At 39.0% G+C, this 25559-nt stretch overlaps 1 protein-coding gene across 5 annotated transcripts in view; it reads right to left on the bottom strand.

Annotated features, from left to right (window-relative positions):
* MAP3K5 (mitogen-activated protein kinase kinase kinase 5) overlaps positions 1-25559 on the bottom strand; it is a 202206-nt gene that overhangs the window by 34651 nt on the left and 141996 nt on the right. For all 5 annotated transcript variants that reach the window (XM_045524461.2, XM_045524462.2, XM_074368290.1 and 2 more), the window contains 5 exons: positions 21839-21920; positions 10710-10843; positions 4437-4564; positions 3643-3779; positions 2574-2679 (listed from right to left, as the gene is read on the bottom strand). In XM_045524461.2, coding sequence (XP_045380417.1) covers positions 2574-2679; positions 3643-3779; positions 4437-4564; positions 10710-10843; positions 21839-21920 — 587 coding nt within the window. The remainder of the gene's footprint in view (positions 1-2573; positions 2680-3642; positions 3780-4436; positions 4565-10709; positions 10844-21838; positions 21921-25559) is intronic.

Below are 25559 nucleotides of genomic sequence, written 5' to 3'. Positions count from 1 at the left end.
GATTAAAAAAAAAAGTAGGGGATGAAGATCAGAAGTGCTGAGGGGAGGGCTGCCATGGGAATCAGGGTGGTCACAGGCCTCACTGAGATGATATCTGAGTTTACACTTGAAGGAGTGCAAGGGGACTTAGCCATGCAGATAGCTGGGAGAAGAGTGTTACAGAACGAAAAGCATGTGCAAAAGCCCTGCGGCAGGACCCGCCTAGTGTAATGAAATGCAGGAAGGCCTGTGTTTCAGGTGCAAGAGTGAGCCAGGTGGGGAAGAGCAGAAACCGGGTCAGAAAGGTAACGGGCTCCGAGTAGGTCAGAGACTTGTCCACCATTGGAAGGGCTCTGGTGTTTGTTTACTCAGAAAACAGAAAGCCATCGAGATCTCTGAGTGACGGGACTTGATTTATGTTTTTAAAGGATCTGTCTGGCTGTGTGTTGAGGGTAGACAGTAGGGGCAAGAGTAGAAACAGGGGGAACAGGATACTGAGGCCATGAAGGTGAGAGGTGAGCCAGGTGGTAGCCGTGGAGGCCGTGAAGAACTGGTCCATATCTGGACACATTCTGAGGGCAGAACTAATAGGTTTCCTTGGTGGATTGAGTTGGAGTGAGAGAAGTGCCACATACAACTCTAAGTCTGGAGTGGCCAGCTGAGACAGAGAATAGTGTGGGTGGAACAGGTCTGGGGAGAAGACAATTAATTCTACTTGGCGTGTTAAGTCTAGTTTGAACTGTAGCTCAAGTTACTTACTAGCTTTGTGGCCTCAAGCAAGTTATTAACCTCTTTGAACCTTAATTTTCTCACTATACACTGGGATAATAATACCTAAGGACTAGGGTTGATATATGAACTTCAATGACATAACATGTAAAGCACTTAACACAGTCAGATATGCAGTCAGCACTCCGTAACAGGTAGTCGCTGCCATCTTCCCTCTCCCCAAGTCACCAAGAAGTCAAACAGGTCAGTGTCTTTCAACTCAGTTCATCAGAGGTCACCACACCTGTGACTTGGCCAGCACTGAGCTCGTGCTGTGAGGCCTGCACACCCAGGCTCTTGTGATTGGCGCTGCAGACAGACCCACCCATACGTGTCACTCAGGTCACATCATGTGAGGCCAGTGTGAGAAGTACAAGCAAAGGATTCTGGGAGGACTGCTTTACTACAATTTCTCTGGGGATTAAAAAAAATGTTTTCAAGATAAGCAGGAGATATTAACATCTTGCCAAATAAAGTGTCTGAACGTAAGGATTTTCCTCTCAGGAAGTTACTGAATCTTGGCAGCGTCTAAAGTGTCTATTGCCAAATGGAGGGAGTATGAGGAAAAGAAATGTAAGGATATTTAAAGTTACTAAAAGGATGGAATTTCTAAAAGGATAGAATTTATTTTGTTCAAAAAATATATTTCTAAATGTGTTTAACTCTGTGCCCTGAAATACCCACTGCTGTGAGAGTAGGAATTGGGTCAGTGACGTTGCTGACTGAATGTTCTGAGGAGAAAACTTAGAGAATTTCACTCTTTTTTCCTTTCCCCTTTCCAGGCTTCCAGAATAGATACTTCAGCAGGGTGGAGAGAAAGATGGACTGGAGCAAGAAGATCAAATCAAAGAGCGAAGGGAAGATTAACTCAGATTCTCTTGGGTTCTCTTGTTAACAAACTCTTGTAACTCATGGCTCTGATATCTTCTCTCGCTCAATCTCCTCATCTGCAAAATCCTCATACTGCCACCTACCTCACAGAATTCAGAAAAGGTGGCATCTGACCATTTTGCTTTATATTAGATCAGAGATTATTCATTATCCCTTTTTCTTTTTTTGACTAAATCTCACTCTCTCTGATGATGATAACAAGAATGTAACACTTCATGAGAATCAGCAGAATGGGGTGGAGAGCAGGGTTGACGTTCCAGATGCCTTCCCTGTAACTGTTGGGCTGTCGTTAATCTCTCCAAGTCTCAGTCTCCTCTTGGCTACTGCTACCTTTCTGGAAGTCACTTTGTCTCCACCCTCGCAGGATTCTGCTCCAGAGGCAGCTCAGTGGCTGCATTGCCTAATTTTTCAGGAAGGCTTTCTCCCCACCCCACTTTTGAGTGAGTGAGTCACTTCCTTTTTCTGAATTGAAATCTTACAGTTATTTATGTTGTGAGTAGGAGAAGAAACCACAGGGAGTAAACAGATTAGGAAGGAGGGAACTCAGAGTCCAAATGGGAAATGATTAAGGTATGAGTAAGGATCTGAGAGAGGCTGGGCCAAAGAAATGTTAAAAAAAATAAATCTCGTCAGGATTACAGTGGTTGTAGACCAACCAGGAGAGAAGTAATGACATGAAAAGAAAAATCAATAACAAATTGAGAGTTAAAAAAAAATCTTCAGTAGCATTAAGCAGGAAACCGAGCAAGTCATATAAACACAAGATAAGAAAGGGGCCAGATCACATTGTGTATAACATTTTTCAGTGAGCATCAAAAGATATCAACATTAATATCTGTGAGAACACAGACTAAATTTACCTCTCATGTTATGCTCAAACGCAGCAATTATTGCTTTAATTACATAAGATCTGTATCATCATTGCAAAAACATACCAGTAAAGGTTTCAGTACATGGATTTATGCCAGCAAGTCTCTTTGATGTCCCGAAGTCAGAGATCTTGAGGACACCACTGTAGGTATTAATCAACACATTGTCACCCTAGAGAAGAGAGAGTTTTAATCACAAGTGTTATCTTTCTTCTAACACTGCTTGCTGTTGCCTTGAAAGTCCAATAAGAAAAGGTGTCCTTACAGCAAACAGGGACACTAATTTTGTCCTCTTTATTAACAGTTACTCTCAATAGTGAATTCTTGACACCATTTTTGTTTATATGTTATCAGTTCACAAGTTGCTACTCAGGTCACAAGGTCAAACGTGGTTCCTACTTAGAGCTTGCTGTGGGTTACAGAATGTAGGAGCTGTCTGTGTTTGATACAGGTATGATGAGTTAAATTATGATACTTACAACTTCCAAGTCACTTTACTTTCTTTTCTATGTTATTTTATTTCTTTTCCAGGAATATTTAGGGACAGCACAAATAAATGGGTATTTGGGTTGGTTTTAGGGAAGTCATATGAACTTGCTTTCAATATAGTCCAGACTTTGTCATAAATTAATCAGTTCTGAATAGTCTCTTTTTAAAGAGAATTTGGTAAATTATCTAATTTTAGTTCAACTCATGAGTGTATGATACTTGTGAGATGTGGGGATTTTTTTTTTCCTTCTAACTATTCATCCATTAATTCAACAAATATTTACTGACTAGCTACTACCGGCAAGGATTCAAAGGTCAACCAGCCTGTGAGAGCCTCAGAAGCAGGGACCATCTCCTGTTTAATTTTGTTCTGCTGAGCCACCAGCCCCACAGAGCACGTAAAACTGTGCCAGACATGTGGTAGAAATTCAGTCTTTGTTGGTTGAACATGGTTAAGGAGTTTATTCCTTGAGTAGAAGAGACAAGACTTGAATAACCGATTCAAGGGCAGAGTGATATATTTCTGCTGTTTCTACAATTTATTTATTTATCATTTCAAATTAATACCTATAACACGATATGACTTTTGCAAATAAAACAATTACCCACCAAGAAACTTAGGAAACCAAATCCTATTGCATCCTACCTTTATATCCCGGTGAACTATCTGATTGTCATGGAGGTATTTTAATCCTTCCAGTATCTGCTTTGTATAAAAGCCAATGGTTTGCTCGTTGTCCTTCAGCGGGCCCCATTTGGACCGAAGAAGAGCAGAAAGACTTCCTGCAAGTAGGGAGGAACAGTGGATAAAATCTTATCCAAATGAGTTCTTCATGGCACATTAATAACGTAGCATTAATGTAAACTACTATTTGTTGGTTATTCACGGTGGCCTGGGTACTGTACTCTGCACTTGGGCTCAGATATAAATAGGAAAGTGTCCCGGTTCTGAAGATGGTCATTATCAAATACAGTCAAAATAAAGGGCCACTCAAATGCTAACCTGAATCCAAGTCATGATGCCTGACACTAAAATAGTTCTGATACTTATTTATTGTCCCCTAATAAACTGTAAGGTAACATCATATGTCTAATTTTTCTTTTAATTTAAAGAAATTAAGACCTGTAAACTTGTACATCCTATTCAATTTTACTCCTCCTCAAGGCTCTAGAAACACACATTTTTAAAGTATTTTTTTGAAGTTTTCCTATACTTTATATTTTTATTTATTTTTTTTATTGAGGTATAGTGGATGCACAATATTATATAAGTTTCAGGAATACAACATAGTGATTCATAATTTTTAAAGGTTATATTCCATTTATAGTTATTATAAAACATTGGCTACATTCCCTGTGTTGTACTATATATCCTTGCAGTTTATTATTTTATGCATAGTAGAAACTTGTATTTTTAAAAGGAAGAAAACCATCTCTTACCTCCTGGGACCTGCTCCATGAAGATTTTAATGAAACCATTCTCACTGAAGGAGCCCAGATACTGGACAATATTTTTGTGCTTGAGATGCTTGTGCAATGCTATTTCTTCATGCAGGGGCTGGGAGTATCTAAAGGACATGCAGATACCAGTGAGCTAATTACATAGCCAGACTTTCATGTACACATTTAGGCAATACGAATTGAAAACGCCAGCTAAACATATGCCTGTATGTATAAAATCAAACACGACCATCTAAGGTCTTTACTTCTCATCACAGAAATTCTGTGAAGTTGGAGCCATGGTAAGGTCTGAGGGGAACTGTGTCAGGTACTGTTCTGGGCCTTTTGTATATATTAACTCACTCCTCACAACAACCCCATGGGAAGGTACTACTAAGATGCTCATTTTACAGATAAGGAGATTGATTCACAGACAGGATGACTAATCCTCCCAGGATCTCAAAGCTAGTAAATGACAGAGCTAAGATTTGAATCCAGGAAAACTGAAATCATCCACACTGTCCACATTAACATGACTTTCTGTGCCACTGGCTTCATAACATTACTTTATTATTCCTGGAGATTCTTTACCAGGAAGATAAAAATTGCAAAAAATTTTAATTTTCATTTTGGAACTTACTGAAAGGCCTACCAACTCTTCAATAGAAAACATAAAATCATTTATATGCTGAGTTTCCTTAATTCTATTCTAACCAATTCTATCATCTCAAATCCTAACCAAGCCTCCATACTGAAAGACCAGCTTTAAGCCAGACTTCAAAATCATGTACTCAGTATATGTTGCTTTATCAAATTATAAGATGAAAGTATTTGATATATCTGGAAGAGACAGAACAACACTTTCGATGATTATCTGAAGTATTATAAAGCTTGTAGGCTCTTAACAATCCTAAATATTAGAGTAATATATTACTATATGTTATATTAATATAATTATTGTATAACTAACTATGGAAGGGTGTCAGCAATGATAAACATAAACAGATACTCAAAGCTATTCCCTAGTTTTTTTTTTTTTTTCTGTTATACAATGGAGGCTACAGGTGTGAAAGGCACTAACCACTAAAACATAAAATACAAGCCTGATGCCTCATCATTTGCTTCAGTCCTACACGCAAGAAATGGTCAGGTCTTACGATGGCATATCTAAATAAGCAGAATGGATTTTTTTTTGAGTGCCAATAACAAATACTAGAATCAGTTAGTACTGGATAAAACTATTTTCATAAAGCTTATCAGCATAAACTATAAAGCTAAAGCAATTAGTAGGTTACAAAAATCCAAATTCATTTAATTTAAACAAACTGATAATCTGTGAAATATTACCAGAAAGCTGACAACAACAACAACAAAAATTGACTTGTATATTAGATCTTTAACTCATTTTATTTTTCTTTAGAATTGCTCTAGGAACTAAAGGCTGGTAATTAAACTAAACCCCTTAAAAAGATATAGGTTAAAGACAACAAAACCAATTTGATTATTGCTTGAATGAGATAACACAAGAAACACCAGTATCTAGTGCTACTAACAAGATACTTAGGTCATAATTCTCTGCTATGAAGATATCTGCGTGCTGCTTTTTCCACAGAGTTTAAAACTCTTTAACGCTAGTTAATAAGATTGCTCTTGATATGTATGAGATAAACTAGTGGCAATATCAGGCCAAATCTGTAGATTTCACAGATCAAGATGACTAAAAATCTAAAGAGGCTAATTCAGTTTATGATAATTAAAGGGCTCCCACCTCCTGACCCTCTATTAAACATCAATCATAAACGTTTAAATGTAAGATACTGGAGAAACAAGTATAACCCCCCCCCATTACATAATCAAAGGATAGCTCAAAAGTTACAATGATAGTCAGGATTCATCCTAGCTAAGAATAAGAACTCTTCTCCAATACGGAAACGATTAGTAACACCCAGCAATTCTAAGAGTAAGTGAAAGAAGTACCAAGCACTGAATAAGCATGAAATTATAATTTGTTCAGGTCCATAAGCTAAGCGTGTCTATGGGAATTACAAGAAAATCCCATTTCTTCTCAATTAGTTTTGACAATGGAAAGAAGAAATGGTATAGATAATCAGAGATACTTATGTGCATTTAGCTTTGAAAAATTATTAAATCATACATGTTTCCAGAGCCTCTCTCCTGAGTCAGATACAACCAACCAAACCAGTGGTTCCCAACCTTGGCTGGAAATTTGCATCTCCCAGAAGGATTTTTAAAAATATCTATGCCCATGACTTACCCATCCATGACCCAGAATTTGGGGTAGAGGGTCTGAGTATTTTTTTAAGTTTCTCAGATGGCTCTCATATATAGCTGAGTGGAAATACCTGACTGAAGTGAAGACAGTTCAGGGGTGTGTAGAATGTTAGTGGAAGAAGCCAACCTGAGGTTAACAAGTAGTTGGGGTAGATTATGAGAGTGTCCTTAAAATCCACCAGCTCGCTCTTAGGTGCTAACAAAAGTGTTTTTAGAGTGTGAGGGAAACACAGAAGACGCTGTTTTTGTTGCTATGATCCTTCCCTACAGAAAGCAGTGTTTGGTGTATGTGGGATCATGCATTACTCACATCCACCCTCCCGCCTTAGCAATTATCCTTTGTAATCGCTACCTTTTTAAAGGCAACCTCGAAACCTCTCCAGGGCACACAGATGGAAATACCTTTGTGTGCTGTATCTCACAATAATATGATGGACTTCACTGTAACCTTCTTTAATAGGTCACAAAAAGATGCTCCACGCCAGCTGTTCAAGAGAAGGACTTGTCACGCAAGACAGTTTCAAACAGCCTACATTATGCTAAACAGTACTTTGTTGGTGTTCATGTACTCTGTGTGTGCACAGTGGCAGCTGAATAAACTCGAGCTACAAAGATGGTTTTAAAAGTGGTTTTCTTCCAAGTACCTGCTTAAATTTATCTGGTGGTGGGAAGGGAGGGCATGTTGCTAAAGATTAATGAGTTTGCAGCAATTTGATAGTGAGAACTCTTTTAAAATTTTATATTGCTTAAAAATCTACTCTGTGTATATACTACTTAAAAACCTATAGGAATATTTAACAAAAATTGTAATATGACAAATTAATATATATTACGCTAGATATTTAATGAATAGTTTCTATCACCATTTGGTAAGAATTCATATATCACTCATGAATTAACAAAGGGGAAACTTGGCAAAAATATCACAGAACACATAAAATTGAATCCATACATGAGGCAGACAGTAAAAGCTGTTTGCCTACTTAATATCTGTTCTCCCCTCTTTCTGTGATGTTGTTTGTAGAAACAACTCGTCAGCTTAAAAGCTGCTGAGTTTCTAGCCGTCCCTGCAGTTAGGGGTGGTCACTTTTGGCCAATGAGGTAGAGGTGAAAGTATGCTGGACATTTCTGAGAACGTTTGTTTTCCTTCTTCCTCTTCCTGCCTGGAATGCAGATACGGAGGCTGGAGGCAAAGCAGCCACCTGTCAAAGTCACGCAGCAAGGATGGAGAGGCTGAGGTCTGGGACACTGATTGCTGACAGGGGGGTCTTTTTCAGGTTAGGGAATCCGAGAAAGCCTCTTGAGGGCTTGAGAACTGAATTGGGACCCAACTGATGAAAATGAGGCAATCCTGCTGAAATCTGGGGACAGAGCCTTGGTGGGCCTGGAGGAAAGAGAGGTGCGTGGGGCTTCAGTGGAGGAGGTGAGGCCGCAGAGGGAGGCAGATGTCTATACTAAGGGTTCTGGGTTTTATGCTGGTTACATAAGAATCAATTGAAGGGTTTTAAGTAGTAGTGACAGATGTGATGTCAACTGGAAAAAGATCTCTGTGCCTTCTCTGAGAAAGGAAGGAGCTGAGGTGGAGGAAAGAGTGAAAGCAGAGACTAGTTATGAAGGAGTTGCAATAAGGATTTTGGGTGGGAGACCCAAAGGCTTAGGCTGGTGATGGGACAGAGTGGAAAGATTCAGAATTAGAGGTTGAGACAACAGTAGGCCTTATGATGGAGTAACATAGAGTGAAACAGACAGGAATCCAAATGAATCCTGGTAGTCTGAACAGCTGGATGGATGGGGTGAGATGAACTGAGAGATAGGGAATACCGCAGGTCGAGTACATTTGAGAGTAAAAACCCACAGTTCAGTTTTGGCCATGTTAACCTTTATCCAATCATCTGTTGATGGACATTTGCATTGCTTCCATGTCTTGGCTATTGCAAACAGTGCTATGAACACTGGGGTGCATGAGTCTTTACGAATGGGAATTTTCTCCGGATATATGCCCAGGGGTGGGATTGCTGGATCATAGGGTAACTATTTTTAGTTTTTTAAGGAGTCTACTTACTGGTTTCCATATTGGCTGTACCAAATTACATTCCCACCAACAGCGTAGGAGGGTCTCCTTTTCACTAAACCCTCTCCAGCATTTATTATTTGTGGTCTTTTTAACAAGGCCATGTTAACCTTGAGGTGCCTTTTATATTTACAAGTGAAGAAGCTGGGTAAATCCAGGTAGCTCAGGGGAGTGTCCTTTCTAAAAAAGCTGATCATGTGACACTATCATCATGGCCAAAAAGTGTAGAGTGGAGGGGCAACTAAAATATGTCTGTGATGCAGCTCAACATTAAAGTTTGGCCAAATAAGAAACATTGTTTTAAAAAAAGAGAGAAATATTATAATAAGAAACTCAATCCAATCCTCTTTCTTTCAGAGATTGAATCTGCAACACATAGAAATTCTGTCTAATGGATTGTAGGAGCAACTATTTTATGAAGAGAACGCGTAAGAGGAGCTTTGAGGCAGCAGAAATCATGAGATTAAGAAAGAATTGTTGCTTGGAGAAGCAGAGGATAGGACAGAGCACTAGAGCAGACAGCCCTACTTTGTGTGGTTCAAACCATGTCCTCAAATACTTCTGTTCTTCTCCCTCCCTTTTCCTTCTAGTATTCCCACAAGGTATGTTGCAACTTCTGTAGTTGTCCTACAGTACTTGAATTTTCTTTTTCAGCTTTTTTTCTCTTTACTTGTCTTCTGGAAGTTTCTATCGACATATCTGCAAACTCAGAGGTTGAGGCGTGTCCAATCCATCAAAGGCATCCTTTGTTTCTGTTACAGTATTTTCCACATCAGCATTGCTTTTTGATTCTTTCTTAGAATTTCCATCTCCCCACTTACACTGACATCTGTTCTTGCAGGTTGTCTACTTTTTCCATTAGAGCTCTTAGCATATTCATCACAGTTGTTTGAAAATCCCAGTCTGATAGTTCCAACATCCCTGTCATATCTGTCTCTTCAAACTGTATTTTTTGCCTTTCAGTGTGCTTTGTCATTTTTGGTGGGAAGTTGGACCTGATATATTCGGTAAAAGGAACTCTGCTGAATAAACCTTCAGTGGTGTGGTGGCGAGGTGTAGGGGGAAGGAAGCCTTGTGCTATGGTTTTGTGAATTAGTCTCTGTCTTTCAGTGAGCCTGTGCCACTAGGCTGTGAACTTCACAAATGTTTCTCAGTCCTCACTTAGATGGGACAGGATGGCTAGAGTGGGCTGGAGTTGGGCATTTCTCTTCCCCCAGGTTGGTTAGGTTAACACGACACAGAGTTTAGGCTCTGGTAAAATAGTTTCCCTTGAGGGCAAGCTTTGTTAAAAACAGAACACTCAGTTATTTTCAAAATGGTTATTTCCCCCGACCCCTGCAGGAAGCCTGGGAGAGGGAGATTTTCACGGATTTTCTTTGTGAGGACCTGTTAGGGCTCCTGGAGGCAAAACTTGCAAAAGTAATAGGACTGTCTTATGACAGTCTCCAATTTGGGGGCCATTGGTTTGTCCTGTGACATCACTTTTCTGACAGCTCCAAGAAGCATAGCTGATTTTTCATTTTGTTCAGTTTTCTCCTTGTTGTTTAGGATGAGTGATGATTACTAATCCTCCTTACATGCTGGAACCTCTGGTTCAAACCATTTCTGATGGTGATTATTCCTCATCTATCTGTATAGTAAACCAGCCATTATCCAACATAACCTGAGCCCAACACACAAGGGCCATCCTCTTCTCTATTCTTTGAACGTCCTGTCCTGGTTGCCTCGGAGATGCCATCCTTCCTTACCAGTCTTGTACTGACTCACTGAATGATGCAGCAGCTAAACCTCAAAGGGAGCTAATTAAAGCAGCAGAGTTTTCAGAGTTTCAGACCACCAAAATATTTTTAAATGCTATTAGCAACACAGATATCTTAGAAAACAGCTTTCATGAACCATGATTACTGTACCTGCTATCTCTCTCTGGGATCTCCTTAATGGCGATTCTGACTTGGTTGCTCAGATCTCGACCAGCATAAACTATCCCGTAAGTGCCTTTTCCTAAAACGACTCTGTCACCATTTTCATCATATTCATAGTCATACTACAAAAGGAAAAATGGGAGAAGATGAAATATTAGTTGGAGTCCACATTTTAAAGGTCAACTTTTTCCAAAAGCATTTTTCCTTACTTAATCAAGTGACTTTATCAGGGAAACAATAAGACTAAATTCTAACCCTGTTTTCCATTGATTCTGGAGATGAGTATGATTAGCATCAATGTCTATCAATATATCACATCTAATTAACCTTTTGGTTTTCTGCTTTTGGTACTATGAGAGTATTTCACACTCTGTCAGGAGAATAAAACCACCGAAAGCCTTTGGGTAAGAAGAATATTTTGAGGTCTTACAAGTTGACAATAGTAAAGCAAGGATTATTTGCACTTCAGCCCCAATTCCCAATTCCCCAAGATTAAAAAACACTTTGAAAAATGGAAGAAAAATTTCATATTTGATGTAAAAAGGAAATATCTACACCTTTAAACCCCCAAACTGTCAAAGCATGCCAGTCGAGTATGGAAAACTGGATCAAAATGAAAGGGGTACAGTGACATTTGGGAGGGACCTTCTCAGAGGCAACATACACAAAAGCATATCTTTTGCGTGGACTTGAACTACAGGATTCAGGGTCATCAAATGATCAAGACATGTCTCTATAGAAACCCAATGTAAAACTAAGACCAGCAGAAGGGAACATCAGAACAAGTTCATTCTTTTGTCTACATTTTGCTGGGGTATAAAGCTGGCAGCCCAAGGCTACATTTAACTCACAGAAGGGTTTGAGTTAGCCATTTAAAAAAACCTGATTTGTAACAATCATAAACCAGGAAATTTAACATTAAGGCCAGTAAATAACCCAAAAGAGGGTAACAATCAAATTTTTACACTCACTAACAACATAGCCTTCAAATATAGAAAGCTGATAAAATTACAAAGACAGATAGACAAATATAAACCACAATAGGTTTTAACAGAACTCTTTTAGAAACTGATCTATCTAGCAGACAAATTCAAAATAGAGACCCTAATGGCACAAATAACAAGTTTGGTATAACATACACAGAGAGAACCCTGTACCCAGACATAAATTCCTTTCCTGCATAAATGAAAAATATATAATAATTGGTCACATATTAAGCCACAAAGAAAATTTCAACAAATATCAAGGAATAGATATTATAAAGACCATGATCTTTGACCACAAGATACTAAAAATAAGATAGCCAAAAATATATTTGAAAACTGACTATTGCAGTTTAAAATGATCAATGGATTAAAAAGGAAATGATCCTGGGAATTACAAAATAGTTGAGAAGAATGACAAAGAGAGCATAACATATCAAATATGACAGACATAGAATTATGTAGATGAAAATTTCATGGCCTTAAAGAATTGCATTAGAAAACAAAGAAATTTTTAAATGATCAAGTTAAAGGGTCAAGAAAATTCAAAAAAAGAAGAATATATTACTATCCAAAGACAGTAGAAGGACTTCTGGTTTGGGCAATATGGTAGGCTAGGCATGTGAAAACTTTCCCGCCAAAAATTCCTAGATAAAATAGACATACCTTTAATGCCTAGCTGGAATCATTAAAAAAAAAAAAAAAAAAAAAAAAAGGAGCTAGAAATAAAGAGGAAAGGAACACAAAAGGGATAATCACAAGAACTCATGTCCTGCAGCCCAAGGGGTGCGGATGAGGGCAGAGCTTTCAGTCTTACTAATCTAGGCCAGAGACTGGCAAACACCTTCTATAAAGAATATTTTCAGATTTGTGGGCCATATGATTACTGTGGCAGTGACTCAACTCTGCCGTTGTCAATGGCCCAGTCAATTTATAAGCAAATGGGTGTGGCTGTGTTCCAATAAGATTTTATCTACCAAGAGAAGAGGTGAGCAGGATTTGGTCTTTGGGCTATAGTTCACCAATTCCTTATCTGGGACTTTGGTGTTAATGCCCATTGGGGATATGAGGCTGTGTGCCTATGCAATGTGAAATGGTGGAACACAAAACTAGGGTCTTTGAAGGACTGTAAATTGATGAGAGGGTGGATTAGAAAAAAGTCAGCCTAATACACTGGGAGATAAAAAGTTTGTTTATCTTACACCAAACTGGTCAAAACCAAGTCTCTTCTGAATATTTTCAACCATTGGCTGATCCTCATGCTGTCTGGAGTTCAAATTTACACTTATCCTAATACCCATAATTGGTCTTGAGCCTGGGAAATCCCTGGAGTGCCAAGAGAAACAAAGAAAAACATTTAAAAGGAAGACTCCCTTAATACAGGCTATGTAGGAGTCATTGGTGATGCACCAATGAAACTGAGCTCACAATCCAAAATTTTTAAATATATAAGGAAACAATTCACCACCAGGCAGTAAACATAGTCCAAAAATTCCACCTGAAGGAGCCCAAGTCGCCACACCCAATTTCTGTGGTCCAGACTTCCACCAGGCTATGATGTGTGTGCTGGAAATCTACCAGCCAGGACCCTGGCCAGCAGGAGGCAGGGCAGGGACCATCACCAAAGTAGCTTATCTTTGTCAGTGTGGCCTATCAGAGGAACAGAAACTTACACACTGGACTTGGTACTAGCACCACCTTACATTATTATAATGCACTATAATTCAAAAGAAAACAAATCAACTTTCAGCAACCTACCTCATTTAATGGTCATAATAAGCCTGTGTCACAGTAGGGAAGATCTACGATTATCTCCAATTTACAAATGATCAGAAATATCTTCCAGTGAAAGTATGTCAGAGCAGTGATTTAAACCCAGCTCATCAGATTCCAGATTTTGTGTTCTTTCTACCACCAATGCTATAGGGAAATCCTTTTATGCATAAGAGCTTATAAGGCGCATCTTAGTTTATTTCCAAACACCAGTATCTAAAGGTGTCCCAACATACTGTCAGTACCACTGAACATCAATTTGCTTACTCAACCAGACATACAGTAGACATCTGTTGGCCATCTTAGACTCCATTCTTCCCTTTCCCTTACTTTCCATAATAAATTGATGCCAAATACCACCAAGATGATCCTCACTGCTCTTGCCTGAGATCAGGCCCTCCTTGCTTCTGTACTAATTCTACAGACTCTTAACTGGCCTCCTTGCCCTCTCTCTTGTTTCCCTGTTCCACAATTCATTCTCCATTTAGTTGACAGTAAACTTTCTAAAGCCCAAAGTTCCAAAGTTCAAAGTGAGCTTTCCCATGTTCATACCACCGCCTCTGCTTTATTGGTTCCTCATTACTTTCAGAATCAAATCCAAACTCCTGAGCCTGGCATCAATGCCCTTCACGATCTTATTGCTGCCTCTTCTATCTCATCAATCTCTTCCAAACACTCTCAGTGAGGTTCCCTAGATCTTTGTGCCTTTACACATGTGGGTTTTCTACCTAGGTAATTCTGCCTCATCCTTCAAAACAAGGAAGCTCTCTTGAACTATCCAGCTGACCCTCGAAAGCTGGGTTAGATTCTGGTCTGATGTGCTCCCAAGGCCTTCTACCCTCCCTCTCTCATGCATTTTTCACTCTCTTCTTATCCAATTTGCATTCCAATCTGCACTCTGAGCTCTCTGAGAACCCATATTTTATCTTTAATTGCTCTGTCCCTAGTCTTAGCCTTATCTAGCTTGTAGTAGATGCTCAGTGATTATTTGTTTAACTAATCAATCAGGCAATAGAAGATTTGATGGGAACCTTTTTTAAAACCAGGTGCTAAAACAAAACATTTAAAGTCAGTATCTGTTTATTTTTGACTGAGAGGAGTTTTGCCACAAGGATACTCTTAGTGCATAGTGAAGAATATGCAAGCCTCAATGACACTGCTCAAGCTTTAGTTTCCCTCAGAAATGTAAACCATCAAAAGATTATTCTTTTTTGTCATACTAAGTGAAGTAAGCCAGGAAGAAAGAAAAAAACACCATATGATATCACTTATATGTGGGATCTAAAAAATGACACAAATGAACTTATTTCCAAAACAGGAACAGACTCATAGACATAAAAAATAAACTTGTGGTTACCAGGGAGGAAAGGAGAGGGGGGAAGTGGAGGGATAAAATGGGAGTTTGAGATTTGCAGATACTAACTACTATAAATAGGTAAATAATAAAGTCCTACTGAATAGCACAGGGAACTATATTCAATACCTTGTAATGGCCTATAATGAAAAAGAATATGAAAAGGAATATATATAACTGAATCACTCTGCTGTACACCAGAAATTAACACAACATTGTAAACTGACTATACTCCAATTTAAAAAATAAAAAATAAAAAAAGCTATTCTGTTCTTGAAAAAATATTTATTAGGCATAGAGGTTGACTCCTGATAAACAAAGTAGTCATAGTGAAAATCATTCCAATGGGTAATTGCTGCTTGCTCTCTTTGTTTTGTTTTTTTTTTTTAATCTCTTCTTTCTATTCTTACAATATAGAGATATAAATTGAAAAGGCATGTTTGAGAAAACTGCCCTGGCCTATAAGGACAGAGAATTATCTATGTGATGGCCAGAAAAAGTAGAACAGGGCAAAGGGCAATGGCTAAGTGAAGGCAGGGTCTGTCTAATGACAAATGTGGAGAAAAAGAAGGCAGGGGTGGAGGGATAGAGTGTTTAAAAGAATAAAAAGTAAAATTACACTGCTTATATAGTTTGCATTCTATTTCTATGGCAATGGGTTCGCAAATCAGGTTGTTGCTAAGGGAGACGACTGCATTTTGAAGCAATGATGGGAACACTTCTGGAATCAGCCCTCTCTTGTTGCCCGCCCAGAACAGTCTAAACGGGCACTGGGAAGAGAATGAGCGTAGGAAGACTGTACTGACAAGGCCAAGCAATGACGTGGTGATTCACTTCGTCCATGCACCGTCAGGGACCCAGAGTAAAACAATCACCTTCTAAGAAGCCACGCCATTCCCCGGGGATTTAATTACCTTAGATGAGTAGTCACCCCAAAGACCCAGATGGTAGCTTTGCTAATTTTCAGTCTGTATTGCCTTATTAATTTGTAAATGCTAAGCACATCAGTATCTATGAACAACATTAACAGAATACTAAAAACGCTTTAGGTACAAATATCTTATTTGATAGCTCTCTCCTTCCTTGGATCTCTACTCACATGTTCCATTCCCTGGTCTCCTTGTCTAAAATTACACACTCTGTTACACTGTAACCTCCTAAATCCTTCCCTGCTGAATTTTTCTCCTTGACACTGATCATTATCAAACATACTAAATATTTTATTTATTGACTATCAGTCTCCCACTAGAATGTAAGCTCATGAGGGCAGGGGTTTCCTCTGTTTTGTTCTCTGCTAGATTCCCAGCACCTAGAAGAGTGCCTTCCACATAGCAGGTGCCCAATAAGTATTTGTTGAGTGAATTCATGGGATCCACTTGGACCCACTAATGTGACAGGAAGATTATTTCCAGCTGAAAACATCTGAATAAATAGTAGCTGTAGAAAAAAACCTACTCTTCTGCTGACTTAAGCAAAGCCTCTTGAAAATACAGCTGCCATGATTCCCTCTTGGGGAGGTTTAGGACCACTTGTACCTGGATGAGAAATTATGTAAACAACAGCTTTTCAAAACTTTCTGTACCTTCTACTTGTTTCTCATTCGTTTCCCACCATGTTGTTGCTTTCCCGTAAAGTCCTATTAATGACTTTTCTTATTAAGATAAATAAACTTTTAACTCTAGCTGTTCAGAGGTACCTTCTTTGCATGCTCCCACGTACAGGAATAAACTTTGTCTTTTCTTCTGCTAAGCTGTCTTTTCTCAGTTAATTTGCAGGCACCCAAACACAGAACCTAAGCTGGTAGAGGAAAAAGTTTTTTTCCTCACAACAGAATAATGAATGAGCCACAAATTGACAGTCTTATCATACAACACTGTAAGTGAGAGCTTTTCTCAGACAGTGCAGTAACTGTGGGTGTTTAGCTTCAGATCTGCACAAAAATAGAAATAGGATGCTAAAGAAAAACAAACCCGTGTGCTACTTGATGACTCTGAATTGATTTAAATGAATTTTAAACCATAATTCACTGTTACTGTCTGTGAGGCAAACCATCAGAAAAAGCAATAGCAAGGTATTTCATCATCTGGCAGATGTTTGAGTCAAAGGAAAACATTCCTTTTATCTTGCTTGTCCCCTCTCCATTGACAAGGGGCCATCTTCCTCTTCATGCACATTGGAAACTACATATGAATAGGTTCACAGGGCCTGTTGGTACGATTACCTCAGGCTTGTGTTAATCAACTGCCCATTTTGATAAAACAGTCCAGTACAAATGCATAAAAGAAAAGGAAGGATTAGGAAGAAAGGGAGGGAAGGAGGGTGGGAACAAGAGAAGGAGGGAGGCAGGGAGAATATATGTATGTTTGAAAGAGGCATGAGGAGGAAGAAAACATATTCTGTACTGAACACCAGAGAACCTCAGCAATTTATGTTTTTTTCAAAGAAGTAAAAAAAAGTAAGAGATGAAGAGAATAAATCAATAGAGATTTGATTATGGTATTCAGCTTGATTATGGCATTCATTCTTTCATTGACTTAATGTTGATTAGACAACCTTTGAGCCAATTTCCCAGCATTTCCTCTGCTCCCTCCAATCCATATCTCCCTCCCCTAGTTTGAGATATTGTTTAAACAACTCTGGTTTTGTCACTCCCCAGCTTCAAACCCTTCTAAGCCTTTGGAATGAACTTCTGCTTGGATGCCTGGCTAAACGCAAGACTTTGTGGTTAGAAGGTAAACAGAGCCATAGTCCAGTCTTGAGATTGAACAGTCTGGGGCAGGTTATCGAATTGCAATGCAATGAGAAGAGTTAGGGCAGAAGAGAGGGCAAAAAGGCTGTAAGAGCAGGGAAAAGTGAGAAGAGGTATTGAAAATGACTCAAAGAAAAAAAAAAAGACACTTGAGTTGGATATCAAAAAATTAGGATGCAGTCACCAAGGAGGACAAAGCAGAAAAAGCATGTGGAGCTGGGCCGCTACACGTCAAGCCCACAGGCAGGAAAGGCTTGGCTGTCTGCAAAATGGAAAGGACTTTGGCATTGCTGGACTGCAGGGTAGAAAGGAGAGGGTAAGTTACAGGTAAGAACATTATATGGTATGGAAACCTTCTACAAAGAGTAACATCAAAGGTTTTTATTAGAGCAGTCACAGTATTAAACTGCATGAGAGATCTCTTCAATGATAGCAGAGACAGTGCACTGATGGAAGGAGATAGATCAGGCCACGTGAGAGATGATGAGGACCTGAGGTGCGGGGAGTGACAGAATGACATGGAGGGGCTGCAGGAAAACACCGGTGTGAGGAAGAAGAGCGGCTGGAGCAGAGGTCTCTCTGAGGTGCTGGCTTGGGTAACTGCGTAGATGCCCTCGCTCTTAGTGAAGATGTGAGAGGCTGGGAGAACAAAAATAGAGACCACAGCTGGTGAGTGTTAGAACTCGTATAGTTAACTGCAATCAATTGTTTAATGATTTCAATATAAATTTATGAATACATTAAATTATTTAAGACATGGGTTCATAACTCTTCCATTTCAAAATACAGCCTTGAGTCCAAAAACATGGCCTTGAATCAAAAGAAGCTGTTTCTCTTTCTGTTAAAAAACAGAAAAGTCCTCTAAAGTGGTATTGAGCTGTATTTTAAAAAACCATGCACTCTTTGTACTAATTTTGAAAATTATAAAAAATGCGAACTAGGAAAGGACATTAAAGATCTTCTTGTTCAACTCTCATTTAAGGAATGATATCATCTTAACCCAGCAGGAGTAAGAATTTTGTTCAATGTTATAAAACAGGCTGTTGGGAAAGCAGGAACCAGAAGCTAAGGGCTCCTGACCCCGGTACAGGGATCTGATTAAAGTCAAGTATTATCGGTTGGAGGAGGGGTCTGACCATGACCCAAAGGAGGCTGAATCCCTCCCACAACTGTGCTGCTTCAAAGAAACTTTATTATCCAAATCAGAAAGAAAAGCAAATCTTCACTTGGGCTTCGAATAAGAAGTCTAAGGATTAGCTTCAAATTTGTGGTTTATAGAACCACATTAATAGTTAATGTTTGCCCAATGTTGACACCACACCAAGAGAAGTTAAAAACCTTACAGGGCATCTGACCTTTCCAACTGTTTAATTTTGTTTTGGGCCAAGGTACCCAGAGGCTTCAAGAATGACTGACACATGTACTGAAATCATTTTAATTCTCTCTCAAAATGGAGGTAAAGATCAGAGAATACTTATTCTGCATACAAATCTTCATCACCAAAGTAATCCTTCTTGTTTATACCATGAAGAATGGGAAGAGGAGGAATTATTTGAGGTGTGCCATTCATGGGCTGACGTTAAAGTTCAGTTTGTGGTAATGAAATTTAGGAACTCATCTTAATCAAATATTTAGAATACTGAAAAAATAATTTTAGCCAAGAATGTTGAAAACAGCCAGAAATGTAATCAAGGGTATAATGGAGTTACCATAAATTATGCAAAAATATAAGTTAAGGCTATGTAATAACTCATATTGTAAAGCTCTGGCTATGGAGGGATAGTCCGTGAGAGGGAGAGCCAAGATGGACATCATCCTCGTCACAGCCCAGAACATCACTGTATCTGTTTATTAATGTTATGCTAACAGAACACCCATGAATACAGCATCGGCAGTATCACTAGTGGTGGCATAATGGCAAACTAAGCCGAAATACTTCAAACAAGGGTGCTTGGGTTCACCGTCCAGACTCTACTGTCCACTGGGGATGCTGCAGAAGCCATTCTATGTCATACATTTTAAATCATTCTGATAGAATGCGAAGGGCAGAAATATAAGAGAAGCATGAGTTAGGATCACGTTGATGAATCAGAGAGCACTATGGTATGAGCTGTTTTTTGTGAGGTCAGCAGACCAACTGAAACTCTCTGGATATTCCTGGGAAGAGGCCTGAGCATTTCCGTCTTTATTTGGCTGGTGAGTGTTCGCAGTGCTTTGCAGCAGAATTGTCTGATCGGGAAGTGTCTCACAAAGCCCACTCCATTTACTACCACTGCATATAGAGCAGAAAATCTTGACCCTGCATCTTCTTGGAAGCTCTCTGAAAAGAGATCTACCCACCCCTTTTACATTATAGGAGACTGAGTCTTAGAAAAATCAGCTGGCCGGATTCTCACAAATTCTAAGGTGATTAAAGCTATGTTATGCTATGCATATGGTTAAAGGAGTTTCTACAGCAGAATCTCTAAACTGTTGATTCAGTCAGTTACGAAGACTAAGCATGTCTAACATGGCCACCATAGCCTGGCTGTGCTAGGTGTATTTTTGCTAAGACAGATTTAGTTTTTCAAAGAAGGGTATGAAATAAAGGCTGGATATCACTGGTTAAAAAAAAAACACAAACAGCAATTTATGATATCGTAAAAGAATTTTCTGGATTTTCCAGTCTATCCACATTATAATTTACTACTAATGGAACTGTTTCATTTTCATTGTCTTTGTTAATTTTTACCCTGACACTGGCTATGTATCAAGTGATTCTAAATTTAACCCAAATACAAACAGAGATAATGAGATAGAGTCAAAAGAACACTGATGTGGAAGTCAAGAGATCCAGGTTGCAGCATAATCTCTTAAATAAGAAAACAGAAAATTATAAAATATAAAGCAGGGACAAAGAAGAGGTATGTCTATTACTCCTGTAGACAGCAAGTTAGTTCATAGGGAAGATTTTTTTCCAAATTAGGTCTATCATCTTCTTCGAACTTTAATGAAAGAGTCTTAGGCTTATCTAGGACTATCAAAACTATACAACTGCTAGATAATTACAGGACTTCACTGTAGACAGACTTAACAATTGGTTATTATATTTAAATTCTCAGCTGTTACCCGACTACTTCAAGGCTTATATAAAACTTCTAGTGTATGAGATGACAACAAAGTGATCTAATACCTAAGTATGCCAGTCAGGTTGGTGCTCTGCTTTCTTCAATCTCACTTTTACATTAGAAATGTCATTTTCCAGTATTTCTTGGATTCAGAATTCTGTCCCAAGTCATACATGGGAAGGGCTCAGAGAAAACAGAGGCCCACGGCCATGTCTGGAGACGGGGCGTCCTTCGGACACTGAAGATGCCCAGGTGCTAAAGTCAGCACTCTTGAAACTCTCCAGCCTTGGTCCTCACTGCGCTGGGAGGCTCGTCTACACACGGTAGACAGACATGACAGAGGAAACGGACACAGTGTGCACACAGGTGCCTGCAGTGTACTGTGTCCAGGAGGCGCAAGTGAAAGGGCTGCAGCTGAGAGGGAGAGCTCCGGGGGTGATTGTCACTGCCTCCTCTGTTCTGTTCATCTTCCATCGTTTCAGGTTCTTAATATAAGCATACAAATGAGGACCACAAAGGGCTCTACCATTCAGAATTTTCATTACATTTGCTTGTGTGAATTGCACATATCTCAGAGGAGAGTATAAAATGTGTGAGGGCACTGTGGTCCTTGCACTGAGGGTAATCAACACCCTCCGAGATAAAGCATAGCTACTCACTATCACATAAGTAAGATGCAAAAACTCATTATTCCTGAGAGTTATCCAATGTTTGCTTTCCAGCCCCTTTTTAACCAAAGGAATTCTAGAAGTTGCTTTTAATATTAAGGGAAAGATTACAGGCTCTGGCTGAGTCCTCTACCCTTCACCACTACTCACATAAAACACACACACACACACACACACACACACACACACACCCCTTTCGCTCAGTAAAACTTCAAATGGCTCATTTAAAAAAAATTGGGGCACAGGATGGTATAGCTCAGTGGCAGAGTACATGCCTAGCATGCAAAAGGTCCCAGGTTCAATCCCTAGTACCTCCATTAAAAAACAAAAAGCAAAAAAAACCTAACTACCTCCTCCCTCTCAAATTTTCTAAAATAAATAAATAGATAAAATTTAAAAAATGAAAAGTGGAAAATGTTATTTAAAAAACAAATCAGCCACAGAGAAACTTAGTAAAATGAACGCAGAGACCGAAGGCATTACCTCCAGGGAGTCGCTTTCACAATCTCCTTCCTCCGTAGCTCTCCCCTTCTCTTCGGTAATGGTGTTCACCATTTCGAAAAACCTAAAATGAAAATTGGTATGTGGTCACTGATAATATGTAGAATGTTAAATATAAGCAAGTAATATTTCAAAGTGACTTCAGAGCAAAAACTGGAAGCTAAAAGAGTCAGGCAATAGTCAGTCAATCAACAAAATATCAGTAGCTGTGCGGAAAAGTATGAATTTTCAAAAAGAAAGCACAGGTTGGTAGGATTTTACAGAAGTTTCTGACCTAATGCCTCCCTGCCTTACTTCAAGTAACAGTGACAGTTATAGAATTAGAACAATGAGGCTAGACAAGGTCATAGAGATGTTAAGAATGTGGACTTGGATATCAAAATGTGATTGCTAGTATTTGCATGATTTGGGGCAAATTCCTCCACCTCTCTGAGCCTCAGTCTTTAACTGTAAGTGGAGAATATGTGTATCCATCTCACAGGTTGTTGTGATGATGGCTTAAGGTAATACTTGTAAAGTGCTCAGCACAGTGCACTCATTAAACATTAGTTGTTATTGTTTTGCCGTTAATAGTATTATTTCAAATGGGACGTAACAAAAATACCCATATTCTGGAACAGTGTCTCTAAATTCTGAGGTGACTGACACAGTGTTGGCCACTACAATGTTTGCTCTCAGATACTGAATCTTCTGCCTGAGCACCTCAATATCATACACGTGGGGTCCCCTAAAAACAGTCTGCAAATACTGATTGAACCAGGAACAACTCGATTTTATGTTTATAACAAGAAGCCACCTTTCTTTTGGTGACAAACATTTTCTTCAGGAATGCTTCTCATAAAGCTTTTTGCTTCTTTTTTTTTTTTCCTAGAGACCATTTCAGAGTCAAAATATTAGAGCAAGAAACAGATTTGTCCCCTGCAACACTATCTGTGTCTATCCATTCAGAGAGGATGCTAATGGTTTCCAGATGTGAAGTAAGAGACACACTGTGAACGGCTGATGATCTCACAGGCAGGTCACTGCCAGCCCAAGGGAAGAGCAGGTTACTGTGTGACGAGAAAAGTTTACCCACCACAACTCAGAACCTTTTCACTGTCTCTGTACCTAAGAGATAACAGAAGATAAATATTGGTCCCTGCCCTCCAGGTCCTGGCAAAGAGCTCCTAAAACCCTTGTAATTTTCTAAGTGATAAGAACACTGGGAGCATCTCTTGTTCTAATATTTGTCTTTGACCCCATCTCTGAAACCCTATCTCATCAGGGCTCCTAAAACCTCTGTAAATTCTTAAGTGATAAGGGAACCAGGAGCATCTTTTGTTCTAATGAGGCAATTCAAGTGGGCTCCTGGATGGGGGTTGGTCACAAGAAAGACCAACCCATGATTAGAAGCTTGGAATTTTCAGCCTTACCCCTCACCCTCCAGAGACAGGAGAGGGGCTGGAAATGGAGTTAATAATTGTTCATGCCTTATACGAACAAATACGAACACAAATTTTATCCCTTCCCTTTACATGTTGCCCTGCACCTTGTTTTTTTAATTTTTAAATAATTGTAGGCTCACTCAGAAGTTGCAAAATAGTACGGAGGATTCCCATGTACCCTTTACCCAGCTTCCCTCCAGCGACAATATCTTAAATAACCATAGTACAACTATCAAACCAGGAAACTGACAGTGGCACAACACAGTTAAACTTATTTGGATTATACTAGGTTTAGATGTCATAATTTTTTAGGTCTTGGTAAATAGCTCTATGAAGTTTTATCACATGTGTAGATTTGTGTGACCACCACCTTAATCAGGGTTCAGAACTGTTCCATTACCACAAACAAAGTCCATAAAATACTGCTTTATAGTTACACACATCTCTGAACCCTAACTGCTGGCAACCACTGAGCAGTTCTCCATCACCGTGTTTTGCCACTTCAGTGATAATAAATAATATACAAGGAATAAAACCAACATTTTTAATAAAACATAAATGGAGTATAACCCTTAAAAATTGTGAATTACTATTTGTACACCTGAAACTTATATATTATAAATCAACTATACCTCAATAAAAATTTTTAAAAAGAATAATAAATAATACATGGAATTCACAGTAAAAAATAATAACAATTGTTCATGCCTACATGGGGAAGCCTTCATAAAATCCCAATAGTAGGGGGTTCAGAGAGCTTCCAGGTTGGAGGAAACATCCACACAGGGAAGGTGAGACATCCCAACTCCATGGGGACAGAAGCTCCTGCGCTCAGGACCCTCCCAGACCTCACCCTATGTATCCCTTTACCTGGCTGTTCATCTGTATCCTTTATCACATCCTTTAATAAACTGGTAAACATTAGTAAGTGTTTCCCCAAGTCCTGTCAGCCTCTCTAGCAAATTAATTGAATCCAAGAAGGGGGTCATTGGAGCCGCTGATCCATAGCCAGTTTGTCTAAAGCACAGGTGACAACCTGGGTTTGCAACTGGCATCTAAAGTTGGGGGAAGAAACATTCTGGGTTTGCAACTGGCATCTAAAGTTGGGGGAAGAGCCCTTAACCTGTGGGATCTGACTCTATCTCCAGGTAGACTGAGTTAAATTGTAGGTGTTACAGAGAACTGCTTGTTGTGGGGAAAAACCTCCAAACATTTGGTGACCAGAAATGTCAGAAATGAAGTGTTTTGTGAGAGAAATAAAGGAGATACACAGGAAGGAAACACAGTAGGGAGGAGCTGGGGTTTTCCCTACATAGGAAGGAAAATGCTGAGTTTTTCTTATACAGTATCTCTTTTCATCCATCCACCCATCCATCCAACAAACACTCATCAAGTGTCTACTAGAATCAAAAGCTGTTCTGGCCTTTGGGAATATGACAACGAACAAAATAGACAAAGTCCATTTTGGAGTTGGGAGTCTATCTATGGAGTTTGCATGTGGTGCCTAATGATGGTATACTTTGAAGAAGACCACATATCATGATGAGTTAGAGACAAAAGCAAGTTCAACCAAGAGAAGAAAGTGAAAGACCCAAACAAATTCCAGCTTTAAAGATAGACTTTAAGATCTGGGGTAAAGACTTAAATGAGCTACTTATGCAAAAATTTTCAACACGAATATTTCTAAGTAGAATATAACACTTCTAGTGGGACCGGAGCACAGTAATTTTTAGATGCTTGGATTCCGGAGTCACACGTGCCTGGTCCAAATCCCAGATTTCATACTTTTTGGCTTTACATGTTTATAGGCTAGTTAAACTCTCCAAGACTCTACTTCTTTTTTTTTTTTTTTTAACTCTTTTTGACATAAATATTAATATTACCTACCTAATAGAGTTTATCTGAAGATTAAAATAGATATTAGGTCTGGGGTCAGCACTCCATAAATCTTAGCTACAATTATCATAAAAACAAATGACTAGCCCTTAGACTTAAAGTGTAAGTAGAAAAGTAGACCCTATATATGCATAGGAAGTCGTTATTTACAAGTCTTTTTACTATACATTTTACAATAATAAAGATACAGCTTTAGCCAAAAATTGTAGATTAAACAAACATGTTTTGGTACCAAGATAAAAATGACTGACTGTATTTTGTAGCTAGGATATCAATCATTTATAATGGGGTCAAATAGTGATTATTTGAATACGAAAAATTTCCAGCAAAATCTTACACTCAAGGTGGCTTTAACCTGCACTTTGGTGTCTAAATTGTCACTC

The sequence above is a fragment of the Camelus bactrianus genome, chromosome 8 (genome assembly GCF_048773025.1).
Source record: "Camelus bactrianus isolate YW-2024 breed Bactrian camel chromosome 8, ASM4877302v1, whole genome shotgun sequence".
Classification (NCBI taxonomy): Eukaryota; Metazoa; Chordata; class Mammalia; order Artiodactyla; family Camelidae; genus Camelus; species Camelus bactrianus.
The sequence above is the reverse complement of the archived record's forward strand: the minus strand, read 5'-3'. Positions and strand labels throughout refer to the sequence as shown.